The 15,000-nt window shown below is 45.9% G+C and overlaps 1 protein-coding gene across 1 annotated transcript in view; it reads right to left on the bottom strand.

Moving 5' to 3' along the window:
• Positions 1–15,000, bottom strand: part of dpyda.1 (dihydropyrimidine dehydrogenase a, tandem duplicate 1) — a gene marked incomplete in the record, with an annotated part of 173,820 nt that overhangs the window by 60,726 nt on the left and 98,094 nt on the right. Inside the window, 1 exon segment of the mRNA XM_062520871.1 lies at positions 3,626–3,790. Coding sequence (XP_062376855.1) covers positions 3,626–3,790 — 165 coding nt within the window.

Here is a 15,000-nt window from a genome sequence, read left to right as displayed (position 1 = left end):
TGTGAGATTACAGTGGTAACAATGACTGATACAGCGTGCATTACCTCGTGGCCTTCAAACGCAGGCTCCATTTTAAGCGTGCACAAACATTTCAGTGCCAAGGTCTTGTTTCAGCACATTATAAAATGGATCTGAAAGCCATTATCTTGTCTTTTCAAACACAGAAAAAGAAAAAAAAAAAAAATGTAAGGACAAAAAAAAATAATAAAATACATAAATAAATAAAACAGCTCCCTCGCCCTTCCTTTCCTTTCCAAAGTCACAAAATCAATATTTATAATTTACAAGATCAGGACAAATCCACTGCCAGCGTGCCAGCGTTATTAAAACAATAAAAACATCGGAGAGCGGGTATTAGCTAAGAGCCCTGGTGGCAAGGCTGGATTAGGGACTGCCATTTTCATTCTTTCTCCCCCAGACACACAATAAGCTCACCATAAAGCAGGTTAGGGAGGAGCAGCCTCTTATTACTGCCTCCTCGTTTTAAGTAATCGGGAAAATAAAAGACGGAAGTCTGATATATATGGACAAGTCGGGCCGTAATGTCCCCCCGAAGTCCAATTCACCACGGTGCTGAGCCTCACGACTGCAGACATACAGTACGCCCAGGTAGGCGCAGAATTTATTTGAACTTTATGTTTGCACTTGTCTATTCCTCATTGCTGTTTACCTTTTTTTTTTTCACGCACTAAAGCATATTACCTGGATCATCGCCATTTCATTTTCGCCCCGTCTCCATTTAATTCCGGTGTTAAATCTGTGAAAATGTGGCTGAGAAAAGAAGCGTGTCTTTTATTTCTTTGTTTCAGGCTGGCTTTTTTTGACAGCGGGATTAGAGGTGGGACATGATTTCTCAGCTGCACTCGTGTGGTAAGAGGCAGAGCTGGCCTCCCAGCGCTTCTTCCCAAGTCGCCCCGACCGCTGGAGGTAAAGGCAGGGGAAACTGAATTTTCAAGGGGGATATTACACTCTTGTGGCTGGAGGGGGGGGAAAGCAACCCTCCTCTCCCATACTGTAGACACACACATCTCTCCACAGTATTAGGTTTCCCTTAAAAGCACGAAGGAGGAGACTGTCGTAAAGGTGACAAGATGGGTACATTTTTAGAGCACAAATAAAGGCAAGCGCTGCTGAACTTCCTGGCATTTGCAGTTGAGATTTACCAAATCACGCTGACATATAAGTGACATTTGATATGATTGTCATTCTTTTGCAATACTGCTATAATTACAACTATCTGACGACATCACATAAGCTACATCATGAAAATATGCTCAAACATCATATACATATATATATATATATATATATAGCTGCTGGCGTACACTTGCAGACTGCAGTCTTTGATGACGTGCTTAATTGAACTTGCAGAAGAGCTGGTGGATGTAGACTATTTTGATCCAACCCCCCCCCCCCCCAACACTCCCCCCACCCTGTGACCTTTGCTCATTTCTCCATAGATTACACGAGAAGGCTTCCTCTGCAAGGGAAGCGGGAGACTTGCCCCCCCCCACACACACCCCCACCCCCACACACACACCCACCCACCCCCCCGCCCTCCCCAAGCAGAAGCCAGTATATTAAACACAATCCGGGCATCAAGGCTCTCAGCGCGCTGACGGAGTTAACCGGCGCGAGCCCTGCGGTGCCTCTCCGAGTGGCAGGGATTACCTCGTTATCAGCTCAATAACGCGCCTCTGAGCCGCTGGAAGCCATGACTCCCCCTGCACCATCCACTGGCGCTCTCCTCCAAACCGTCCCATCCACCCGCCCGCCCGCACCCACCCACTCACCCCCACACACCCCACTCCCACATCCACATCCACAACACCTCCTCCACCCTCGACACCTCCATCCCCCCCCAACCGCAAGCAGAGACCCGAAGATCAGTCACCTGGAAAACTCTGCCACCATCATAAAAATACAAGATCTATTTGAATGTTTTTTTCTTCTTTTCTCTCTCTCTCTCTCTCTCTCTCTCTCTCTCTCTCTCTCTCTCTCTTATTCTCTCTCTCTCTCTCTCTCTCTCTCTCTCTCTCTCTCTCTTTCCCTGCAAAGATAGAGCCTCTGCACCCCTGTCCTCCTTCATTGCGGGCACGCTCGCAGTGAAGCAGTCGTTCCTCTGTGACCGACGTAATTGGGGAGGGGAGAGAAATTGCACCGTTGGAGGCTACAATCAAGGAGGAGAAGGTGGGAGGGGGGGGGGGGGGGAGGAGGAGGCTGGGCATGCTTCAGAGAGCCTTGACCTGCCAACGTCCACGGGAAAATGGTGTTAGTATTGGACGTGGTGAGGAGCGCTAGATTTTTTTTCTTCTTCTTCTTCCCTTCTGCAGCTCGGAGCAAAAAAAAAAAAAAAACACACACACACACAAGTCCCTGGTGCTGTAGCTGTATTAAAGGGTGTTAGGCCTGCGAGCGTGGCGAGCCTGAGCCTATAGGTGCAGGGGCATGGTGACCCCGTTGCACCCTTTCTGTTGACACAGGCAATCACAGGGAGCTCCAGCAGCCCCTCTGGGCGCCAGCGCACACCTTAACCCCTTCACACAACGCAAGCAAGCATGCACCAAAGCCAACCGCGCACTAAAACGCTGTACGAGCACGTGCTGACAGTTCTTTACGTTGTCGTTGCACTCTCACACACATACTGTACACACACCCATGCACTCTCACACACATACACACACACACTTTCAAAACTGACACAGAGGTGCATGCTCGTATTGTCATCGCTGGAAAGTGATTTCACAAAAGCTCTCGGTGTAATCCCGTGGAATATCTGCGATCTGCTAATTCAGACAGGCAGATCTTGAGTTCAATCGGCAGCCAGGAAAAGGAGGCTATTACACGAGTGACTCGCTCCCTGATCTCACACCCAACAGACGCCTCAGGGGATTTCATCACTCCCCACACACACACACACACCCAAAGACAAACACACACACACACGTTTTAAGTGAGCGTGGGTTAGTCAGTCCCATCACATTTTAAAGTAATCAAGGGGCCAATCAGTTAACGAAAAGAAAATCAATTGATCGCTCTCAAGTTGTAAACACTGTCACATGTTATTTTTTTAAGGAAAATGAATGCAGAAAGCTTCAGTGGCAACAAATGGCGTGTCATTTTAGTCATTTCAGCCCACCATATGCCGTGCTCCTATTATAAATAATGCAGCCATTGAGAAGAAAAAAAAACACTCAATTCTTCTTTTTTTGGTTGCACACACACAAACACAGACACACACACACACACACTAACACACACACACACACACATCATAAATATTTGGCTCCCATTAACAAACATGAGCATCAAATTAGAATGAATAATAAAGCGCTCTGCGTCGAGTTAATGTTTAAATCATTTTCAAATTCCATGACAAGCGGGCAGAAAGTGCCATGCAGGACGGGGGGCTAATTAACAAGCACAAACACACCACGCGCTGACTGACGTCTGAGGGCTGCTGGATCAAGGGAGGAGTCGCTTCACATACACCCGGAATTTTAAGTAGAATCAAACGAGTATCAAACTGTGATCAGATCGACAGTCATTTCCATTGTTTGTGTTTAGATGATGCGGGGGGAGGCACGGTGGTGAATGGGGGGTGGGGGGTGGGGGAGTTGCTTACGTTGTGGGGGAAGTCGGCTTTGAGTTCCGAGACGCTCTGACACCAGTACGCTGCGGTCTTTTCGCTGATCAGCTCGATGTTGAGGAAGGAGCCCTGTCCGGGGCCAAACACTGGGCCGGACGTTGTGCCGCGCACGATGCGCGGAGAGACATTGGTGACCAGATCCTGTGGGAAGAGGAGAGAAAAAGCATACTGTTAGTCTAGGGTAGAGGGATAACACCTCAAAATGACACCAGGATGGTCGTTAACTGGGTTTCCTGGTAGGGTTCCTGGTTTCCTTATTAGGGTTTCCTACTACCAGTTATGGACATCAGAAAGTGCATTTCTGAGGTGTTATTTTGGCGTCGTACTGTGGCCCTCTTGCATGACCACGGTCAACGGGGGACTCTTAGCCGCACCTGTCTCTGATTGGACACAGATCCACGCCGAATCTGCTCCACAGCTGGACACTGTGTCAGACAGCTGCAGTGCTTCATGTACTGTAGTCCGTTTCTAGATCTGCTTACAGTGACAGAATCACTGAAAGATGTGGACACCCATGTTTTGTAGACATCAGGGAGCACGCTGAAAGCATTTGCTGAAAGGATGTTTTTTTAAATTGGGAAATACTATATACGTTTCAGTCAGATATACCACAGATATATATTATATAAGTGACCATTGCTACTCGATACAATAAAAGATAACAACAGCAAGGAAAAATTCACACAATGCTTGTTGACATCAGGACCTCTATGACGAATGAGAACAAATGTCCATATAGAAAGTCTATACAATTTCTGCCCTGAAATAGAAATGGCCAACCCATGAATAGAGGGTACGTTCTCGGGCCATCATTATTTCTGTAAAATGGTCATAAAAAAGGCAATCATAGTCATTTGTTACAGCAATACATGACATGTATTCAATACATCTATTTCATTATTTTCCTGAGGGCCTTTTGAACCAATGTAAGTTTATTTTTAATCACACTCTGAAGAACGAAGTGTTGAATTACTACCCGTCTCAAGAGAAAATGAAGTTCTCAAGAACAAAGAAAATAACTGCTTTTACATTAGAAAATGAAGACATTCATCTATCTGTTCACATTTAATAAATAATCTTTCTCTCTCTCTCTCTATCTCTTCTCTCTCTCTCTATCTATCCCCCCTCTATGGTTGGTTCCCCTCCACTCCTCAATTCACGTTGTACATCTCTGTCTTTCGCTGAATGGACACTTGTGACTCCTCTCACCTCACAGCATCGCCTGGCTTACCCCCATCACATCACACCCCCACCCCCCCCACCCCCCCTCCCCTCTCTCTCCCTCCTCCTCTCTATCCCTTCTTACCACTCCCTCACTTTTTTGTCTACCCCTGTGCAGTGATAGATGTCCCCTCTTTATAGAGGCATACATCAAAGCTCAAGCACTGGCTAAACGCTACCTGGACGCGGGAACTCTGCCAAAGCCTCGTAGTGTCCAGCAGTAATTAGATTCTTGTGAAGGGGAGCAATTTTTCCTGAGGTCGCGCTTCATGCACCAGTCAACACACAAACAACGCCGACAGCACCTGAGAGGCAGGCTACGCGGCTAGGCAGCGCGGCTAGGCAGCGCGGGCTAATGCTTCAGCTGGCCCTGGCTAATGGCCACCACGGCCAGCTACGAAATGCCGACAACCACCACGACAAACGCAAGGTCACTTTGTGGAGGTCAAAAAGAGGGCGCTGGGTGAAAAGAGGAGGGGGGGGGGGGCAGGGAGGGAGGGGGCTAGCCTAGGTGACACTGGAATTCTAAACAGTGTTCCAACAGGCCAATACAGAGGCCTTCTTGGTCAGTGCTACAATGTCTAATTCGGTTTCTCTCTCTGTTCTGTCTCTGTTCTGTGTTTTTTTTTCTTTTTTTTTTCTGTCAGCAGAAACCTGGCTCTGTGTGTTATGCCCTATGCACATGTGCTTAAAATGTTTCATATACTGCCGTGCACTATTCATAAAGTCTGCTGATGCATAATGCAGTCAGTTGAGGGGGTTGGGTGTGTGTGTGTGTGTGTGTGTGTGTGGGGGGGGGGGGGGGGGGGGGGGGGGGGGGGGGGTGCAAGGTTGGACTCTAAAATCTATAGCAGGCCTGTATTATTATATGCAGCTCATAATGCTTTATGGGGCAGCGCCTTATATTCTGTGCACAATGAATTGCGCTGCACTCTTGGGCTAATAACGAATACATGGTGGATAGATATTTCATAAGCCCCACAGCCCGGGCTGCTGGAGTTCTGTGTTGATACAGAGAGTGGAAAGAGACTGAACTGGCAATGCAAATGTGGCCAAAGATGCTTTGGGGTGGTGGCAATGGGTAGGTGGTGTGTGTTTGTGTGTGTGTGTGTGTGTGTGTGTGTGTGTGTGTGTGTGTGTTGGGGAGGGGGGGTGGATGGGTGGGCCAGCTTCCGCCTGCATAACAAAGCATCACTGTGCAGATGGCGCTCTTTGGATATATTAGGTATTACATTTCCCAGTCCCAGGATCAGTTCTGGAGCTTAAACTGATCATCCCTAACCCCCCCAATCCCATACCCTCACACCCCACCCCCCCCCCCCCCCCCCCCACACACACACACACACACATACACACACCCGTGCCCATCCATCCCTTGACACATCCATCCCCCGCCCCGCGATAAACTGCCTATCATAATTTAACCGTTTACACAATCAATTTGCATATCCTAATTGGGATCCACCCCTCACAGAACCATTAAGATAATGGCGTTCCAATTTCATAACATTTGGGCATTTTTCCCTCACTGCACCGACAGGAAACGTTAATTAGCGCTAATTACAGTTCATTTGCATGTCTTTGATAAGCTACTGTATGGCAAAGCATTTTTTATCCCTTTATCAGCTGCACACTTCTGGTGGCAAAATAGAATGAATAAATAAATAAATAAATAAATATAGAAATAAATAAAGGATTTTTGGACTCCAAAAAAGAAAAACTCAAACGCAACCAGGAGGCTTAGTATTCAATTTGTATTCTGGCAGACGGAACCCAAGACACACACACACAGTATCCCATCCTGCCTAAATAGTGAACTCATAGCACATGCTCTGTCATCTACAGTGATACAGTTTGAATGTCAATATAACAATGTAAGAATAATTAATAACAGTCATGGATATGATGCCGTATTAGAGGCAGCAGGATGATTGCTGATAGACAACGTTATTAAAAAAAAACGGGATTATGTTAAACCCACGTTTAAAACACAGGGCGGTCACACCAGTGACAAATGACAAATGACACGCGTTTGTTATTTCTGATGGTGACAGAGCCATGGTGAGCACAAGAGCTGGGATAGATTTGGTGTTGGCTGAATAGAAATGGGTGAGGGGGGGTTGTGTCTGTGTGTGTGTGGGGGGGGGCGGGGTGTGACTGGTGGCAACTGGTGAATGAAGACATAACAAGTTTTTCCTTCACGCCTCTCCCCCCCCCTCTCCGCACCATCCCCGCTTCAATAGGAGAGAGGCGTCCTTCAGCGACGGCTCGCTGGTGAATTGAGACAGCCACCCCAAGGGCTCGGGGCGGAATCTGCAAGCCTGTATTTAATGAAGCTGTGACCGGGGGAACATTTGGCTGCCGGCAGCGCGCTATTATCGGGCCCGGGCCCGGAACAAGAGCTTTAATATTAACCGAGTAGGGAAGCATGGAAATCGCCCAAAGGGAGAGGGGGGGGTCCTGGCACACTGTGTGCACACACACAGGCACAGGTACCACACACAGCGCTGCGGAGATAAGACAGACAGACACACACACACACACACACACACACACACACACACACACACACTCTCGTATGTCCAGCCAGTGACCGTGCATCCCAAGCAAATGGGATTCCTAGAGGTGTGTCCTGTCGGACACGCGTCCTCCACATCCCACCACCCCAGTGCCCCCGCGCCGCCATGTTAACACGTCACATCCACCAGACATGAACGACAGAGCACAGAGGGAGGGAGGGAGGGAGAGAGGGAGAGAGGGAGAGAGGGAGGGAGGGCAGGAAGAAGGGATTGACAGACACACAAGTTCCTCTTTCATTCTTTATAACCTCTCCATCTCCCTGGTGCAAAGAAAGAAAGAAAGAAAGAAAAAAAACACACAACAACCTGGTGTGACTGAACATGTCCTGCCTGTTCCAATTCTCTTCCCCCTCCCCCTCACACCTCTCCCCCCCCCCTCTTCTCCTCCCTCTCTCTGCTTAATACCTTTGAAGGACTTCCAGCTGTTTCAAAAAATGAAGGAAGAGAAGGAGAAGAGGAGAAGGGGGAAAAGGGGGGAAAAAACACTGCAGTCCGCTGTCCATTAACAACTTCTAACCTGTCAGAGAGCAAAATGGCTAAGCACTCTCCCTTTCAGTCCGGGCTGATCTGTGAACAGCTATGTGTGTGTTTTTGAGCTAACCCGGCTTTATCGCGCCTCCACAGGAGCCTAATCCTCCCTCCCAGCAAACAGCCTTTTCAGCAAGGAGCACATGCAAGAAATACTAATCGAATGCAGTGGACCACACCATGACTCACGCACACACACACACACACACACACACACACACACACACACAGACAGACAGACACACACACACACACAGACACACACGCACACACACACTCACACACTCTCACACACACACACACACACACACACACACACACACACACACACACACACACACACACACACACACACACACACACACACACACATTCTATACACACTACATAAACTAAAGTTTTCTATGTTGACACAATGCTTTCTCTCCCGCTTGTTCCCTGTCCCCTTCACTATAAGATGATTGTGCAAGATATTATAAAGTATACACAGAAAACAATTATATACATTTATTTACTGTAATGTGTGTTCCTCTCATTTATACCCACACATATACAGTATATGCAGACTATAATGTATACAGACATAAGTGTACACTACGCTGACACTTTGTTGTGTCTAAAACACATACACAACACAAAAGCATGCTGTACATGTATATGCTGTATCCAGGTCGATAATACACACAGTGAACGGTGTATGCTTTTAAGCAATATCCTAGGACAAAAGTTTTGAGCTAATTGCTTTATATAATGCCATGAGAAGCATTCTCTATTGACAATAGAATTAAAACTCAAGGGAAAATCCCAGTTCAGACAGGACTCCTTTCATCTCGCACAAATGCATAATCCCAGTATAAACAATCCCAGTTACTCTCACCAACCTATTCAGCAGTTCCTGAACAGACAAAGGGAAATGCACAAAACAAAAACAACACAAGGCACAATCAAGGCAGCCGGCAGCTCTGTGTGTTCTGTCAGAGGGGAGGAAAGCTCAAGTGGCCGGGAACGTCGAGCGAGCCGATTCCCTCCTCTGCTCTCATTTGGTGATTAAATGATTTGTTTCATATCATATGTATGCTTTCTTTCTGCCCTGAGGAGGAGTGAATCCCTTCACTTCACTTTCTCTCTCTCTCTCTCTCTCTCTCTCTCTCTCTCTCTCTCTCTCTCTCTCTCTCTCTCTCTCTCTCCTTGTCTCTTCTTCGGCAAAGCAGGAGAGGTCAAGAGCAGAACATACAGACGAAGGCGAGATAATCCCGCACATTAAACCACAGGCTAGAACTAATACCATATCAAATATTTCACCATTGAGAGGCTGTGTGCTACGTCTTCCTGTGGCTTCTGTTATTCCAGAGGATCAACGCCGGCGGCCAGCTAAAACGCGTGAAGCGTCTCCTATTCTAATTTTGAATGAGAGATGTAGGGGGGGGGGAAGAGAGATGCATTAATGATAGTGGGCACATACGAAGTTAATACCGCCTTTCATGCTGACTGTCTTGCCTCGATTCCATGTCTAATTTCAGCAAGTGGCTGAGGGGGGAGATTTTAAATCAATTAGGGGGGGAGTGTCTGTCGTTTAAAAGGCTCACGTGAGGGGGTATTACAAGTGGTATCAGATACAGGTGTCGTGAGCTTTTGGCGAGGACGTGTTTTTATTGAACTCACTGCCACAGGGCAACACTTCCGTCTCCCGGTGAGGAGACAGAATCGCTTTGTTCTCAACTTGAAATGAGATAAGAAGGACCTGGAGATATATATATACATAAAAATCATCCATATCTATTCTGAATGGATTTTGGTCTTTCTTGTGCGCACTTGTGGTGCATAAAAGCTTCTGTAAAAACCCATATTTGAACACACACACACACACACACACACACACACACACACACACACACACACACACACACACACACCAATTGAAATTGAAATGGCATGGTGTTGCATAGAACACTTTAACATGTCTAATTTATCCATGCTGTGTTGCAGTATCACCCTGCAAAGTACAGGTGCACGGTAAAGAACCCTAACCTGAGAGTATCTGGGCCAGGTAGTGGATGACTCCTGCCTAGACCATGCTCACATGCCTCATTGTGGTATAACAAGTATGAAATTTAACATCGTCAACTTATTGATTGAAAATAAACCGCTGTAATTCTTTATTGCTGCGTGTGTTGTTGACACTTGCAACATAATTTGTAATCATAAGAAACATTTCCAGGGAAATGTCAAGCATTAAAGAGGCTGGCCTATTCAGACTGTATGAAACAATCCCTCTCTCTATCTCTCTCTCTCTCTCTCTCTCTCTCTCTTTCTCTCTCTCTTTCTTTCTCACTCGTCTTTCCTCTGCTCTGCATTTCAAATGACGAACGTGATCACACTTGCTGAAATTAGCAATTCACCCTGGCAAAAACACATTGATTTTTTACGGTGAAGGAGAGCTGACTATGTGATAGGCTGGAGTGTGTCAGAGCCCTGGTCACACCCAAGGGTAATTTATTATTTTATGCCCAACCTTTAAAAAACAACAACAACAACTACAACAACAATAACAACAGATATATGCACCACTGGTTCAGGTTTTCAAAAGAACAAAATTGATCTGGGCAATTCTTTAATTATCCGGTGTCTTGTTGTACCCCGGAGGAGTGTAAAGACTATTCAGTTGGGTATTTTCGCATCCCGTTCTGTTGCCTTGCTAAAAAGATAGAACTTTTTCTATGTAACAATTAGTATTTCAGCCTTCAGTTTTACAATAATGTTACTCAATTACAAGAGCAATGATACTACATTGGTCATATTACTACGAGGATATCTTTTCATGAGATGTATCTTACGATGCACACTTCTGTGATCGTGAACACTTTCAGGGGGTTGGAACCCATGACGAGTAGGCACTTATTTTGAGCTTCATCCCACTAATACCCAAAAGTGAGCGCCTTCAGTAGCACCTCAGGGCTGCCAGAGTGTAAGTGCACGTAGCCTAAAGTCTGCAGACAAAGACAAAGCGGAGCCTGACTCAAAGAGCATTCAAAGACTTGATATCCATTTTGGCGTGTAAAGTCGTGTAGAAACTTCTTCTCACTCCTTGGGGCTTTTCCTGGCATCCCGTCATGGAGTTGGCGTGAGAAGTAGGAGGGTATGTGAAAAAAAAATAATAAAAAAAATAAAAATCGAACCATAATTACTCTGAGTGGCCGCATGTCGAGGCATTAATCATTATAAACAGCCATGACAGAAAAATCAAAGCGAGGCTACCGCTCTCCTTCCACTGAACTCTCCTCTCGTCCAACACACGGGCCTGCCAGGAAGAGGAGCATCATAAAGCACAAATAAATAAAAAAATAAATTGGGATTTTTATATTTTTTAAAAAGTGACGGCGCTGCACCTCATGACGCTATCTGGCCGCCATCCGTCATAGTCTCCCAAACTGCAGATCCGGACACTTGCGAGGGCCATCGCTTTAATTCGGCTGTTGTTTTATGGCTGTCGTCAAGTAGAGTAGGGGAGTAGGGGCTACCAGCAAGGCTCTCTGCCCAAGGAGCACAGAGGTGCATCAGCACACTTCTGCACTGGTCAGGACTATCAGGGCCCTTGGGATGTAGATTAAGGTGACCAGATGTGAGAGACCAAAACCGGGGACATAATCCCAAATATGTGGTAAAAACGGGGACATTTTCAGTGTGACTATCAATCTGATTGAAATACATACAAGTTTTACCTTACAAAAAACGGGGACATGAGTAGTTTTTCTGTATTTTCCCAGGGACAGGCAACCAAAAACGGGGACTGTCCCCCGAAACCGGGGACGTCTGGTCACCCTAATGTACAGTAGATGACCAGCATCAATGCTAATGAAAAGGGAATGGGTTGCTCTACTACACTGACATTGACATTGTTCTTCTCCCAAGCTTGATAGTCCACACAGTAGTGAAAAAATGAAACGTTTCTCAGAAAAAAATGATGCTTTGTGCTGAAGCATCAACTGTATTTGATACAGTCAACAAGCTGCTCTGCTGTTCAGTCGACTACTACGGCAGTACTTTGCCTCCAGCTTACAGAGCATGACATATAATTGTTTTGGAACGTAAGGAATTTCCATGGTCTATTGTAAATCCACTAAATGCCTCTTGCTGCAGACTCAAACCTCGCCAGTGTGTGTGTATACGTATGTGTGCACATGAAAGATGAAGAACATAAGATTACCTTGACTAAGATTATCTTTGTTTATTGTGACAATTTCTAAGGCAGATCATTTTCTTCCAGTACTCTCTCTCTCCTGCTCGCTCTCTCTCTCTCTCTTTCTCCCCCACTCACTCTCTCTCCTTCTCTCCCTGACTGTCACTTACGAATCCAAGCAACCTTGAATCCATGGCAAGTGACTATGCCATGACAACATCTACACGACAAGTGTGAGCTGGGATCCTTGATAAACCATGTGACGAGTCGCACGCTCGCTCTCTCTCTCGGTGCAGATGAAAAGCGGGGGGGGGGGGGGGCTGACACACAATGAGAGCACATCCTTTGAATTCCTGAAGGTGCGATGAATTGCTGTCGGGAAAGGCCTTGAGTTCCTCGCCGTGTAGCGCTAACGAGGGAGCGCACCGCGCCCGGGCGGCCGCCGAGGATGCCGTCGTTCTGGGCGAGCGTGCGGAACGAAAGGCTGGAACGGCGAGCCATTGATTTTGATCTGGGATCTTGTATCAGTAATTCCACACACAGACACACACATAAACACGCGCACACACACACACACACGCGCACACACACACACACACACACACACACGCACACACACACACTACATATCTGTATGCCTACAGAGGTGAGCTCTGTTGTTGGAAATCAAAAGTCAGGGCTCTTCAAAAAAAACCACACGTGCACAATTCTCACGTACAAGTCCGTGCCTCGATACTCAGCGGGTTAAATTTTTGGCTCCACCGAGGCACTGCAACTGCATCTGCAACACCGAAGCTTACCCAAAGATGGTGACACCAATCCTTAGGAAGGTGTCCAATAATCCCGCCCACTAGACACTCAATAAATTAACGTCAAAGTAAAGGATATTAACCCCCCGTGATAAATGAAGAAGGATATTGTCTGTCAGTGAGGCCATTAGTCCTCTTCACCAATTACCTTTTTTTCCCCGACCAGAAGTTCTCAGCAGCGGAGTGAAGTCATAGCAGTATAGTGACCAAACAAAACTCCACCCTCTTTCTTGCACACATGACCTTCATTGGGTTTCATTCTTTAAAGCAACACTAAAGCACTTTTCCTCTGTCACACGCACGCTATTTGTGTATCCAGCAAATAACGATGTCCACAGACAAGGTACTGCGACATCGAAGCAAGTCAGATTTGTACTTTCTTATGACTCATTTCATCAAACTACAGGTACGCTACCTGATCTGGTAAAGTTACACAGTACGGTTATAGCCAATAGAGAGCCGCGAAGTGAAAGCAGAAGTGCCATTCACTCTGTTAATGAGTTGATGAACCACTAAAATGATTTTGGAAACATTATTTCAAGGTACAAAAACTCTTTAGTGTTGCTTTAAGAAATAAAGCCAAAACCAAAGAAACAAAGAGGTCAGTAACAGGGTGTATGGCCCTGGCTGTAGATTCTTATATTTTTGACAGCAAAACAAAATTACGATTTGCGTTTGATCTTTACAGCCAGGACATACTGTAAGATGGTTGCAAGAGAGACCCTTACTGCTCCATGCCATACATAGGCTTACAGTACACAGCAAGAGAGAAAGTCTCATGACTCATGAGGCTATCTAACAGCAGGCAATCCCTTTAAAGATGCTTTCAAAACACCCCATATACAGACTAGGTGTACTATGGTCATACCATCCACGATTTACCAAACAGTCTCCCAAAGATGAACCAAATCAAAGGTGTGGTCCTATTCTCCACCCCCTCTCTATATCTCTCTCTCCCTCCTTCTTTTTACCCCTCTTTCACCCCCCTCTCATTCTATCTTTCACATTCTCCTCTGCAATACACCAAACTGGTGGCGAGTGTGCGGCCCAAACAGCTATTTGAAGCATGGTGCAATGCTAGGTAATACCCCCTCCTTCAAATCAATGTTCTGGGTGCAGGAGCACCGAGAGCCTGAGGAGTTTCATCAAATTAGGCTCCGAAATAGATCTCCCAGCCCGGACTGCTCTGGCCCCCTCAGCCATGCAAAGAGGTAGTCACCGCTGCCTTTGATCTCCCAATTAACGGGGGGGTATTATAAACTGTAAACATGTAACGGAAGCTAATGAGCCTGGGGTATTTAATGTCCTTTATTTTCGTTTAGACTTCTTTATTTATTTCTTTATCTATCAGCGTTTTAGGAGACAGGGGGGAAAAGAGCTCTGGCCGCACCTTATTTGCTTGTTAAATAAAACGCGGGCTGCTTGTGTTGAGCACAAACAGTGGTTAACTGTGTGCTCTTGCTACAGTATGCTACTGTATTTTGCTACTGCATGTGAATATAGTGTAGTATACATTAATTCATCCCTCATGCAATATAGTCAGAAAAGCAGCAGCCAAATATACAGTACCACTAAATAAATAAATAACTTGACAAACGCGTAAATGGCTGTTTGGAACACTGTCCAGGAGTGATATGATATGAGCTTATCCGTCCTGTTCCATACATTTTTAATTTGGAAAACATGTTTTTTTTTTCTCTCTCTCTCTCTCTTCTTTAGCTAGAGAAGATCATGACCAGTAAATCCTGCACTGGTTGCTCCCATCTCCTCTTCTTACCTCTGAAATGGATTTTCCGTTCATCCCTAATAGGATTAATTAGCATTTAATACCATTAAGCTGGTTCCATCTCATAAGTTGCAGCAGTAACACCAAAACACGGCGCATTTCAGCGGGACACACAGTTCAGCATTAGTGGAACTACATGATATAAAAAAAATAAATAAAAAAACCCCACAAGTTTTAACATGGGTCTTTGGCCTCCAAACAAAAGAAAAAAAATCACACGTCACGCATAGGCTGCGGCACGGTTCGAAGAT

The sequence above is a fragment of the Sardina pilchardus genome, chromosome 19 (assembly GCF_963854185.1).
Source record: "Sardina pilchardus chromosome 19, fSarPil1.1, whole genome shotgun sequence".
Lineage (NCBI taxonomy): Eukaryota > Metazoa > Chordata > Actinopteri > Clupeiformes > Clupeidae > Sardina > Sardina pilchardus.
This window is presented reverse-complemented; position numbering and strand designations above follow the sequence as displayed.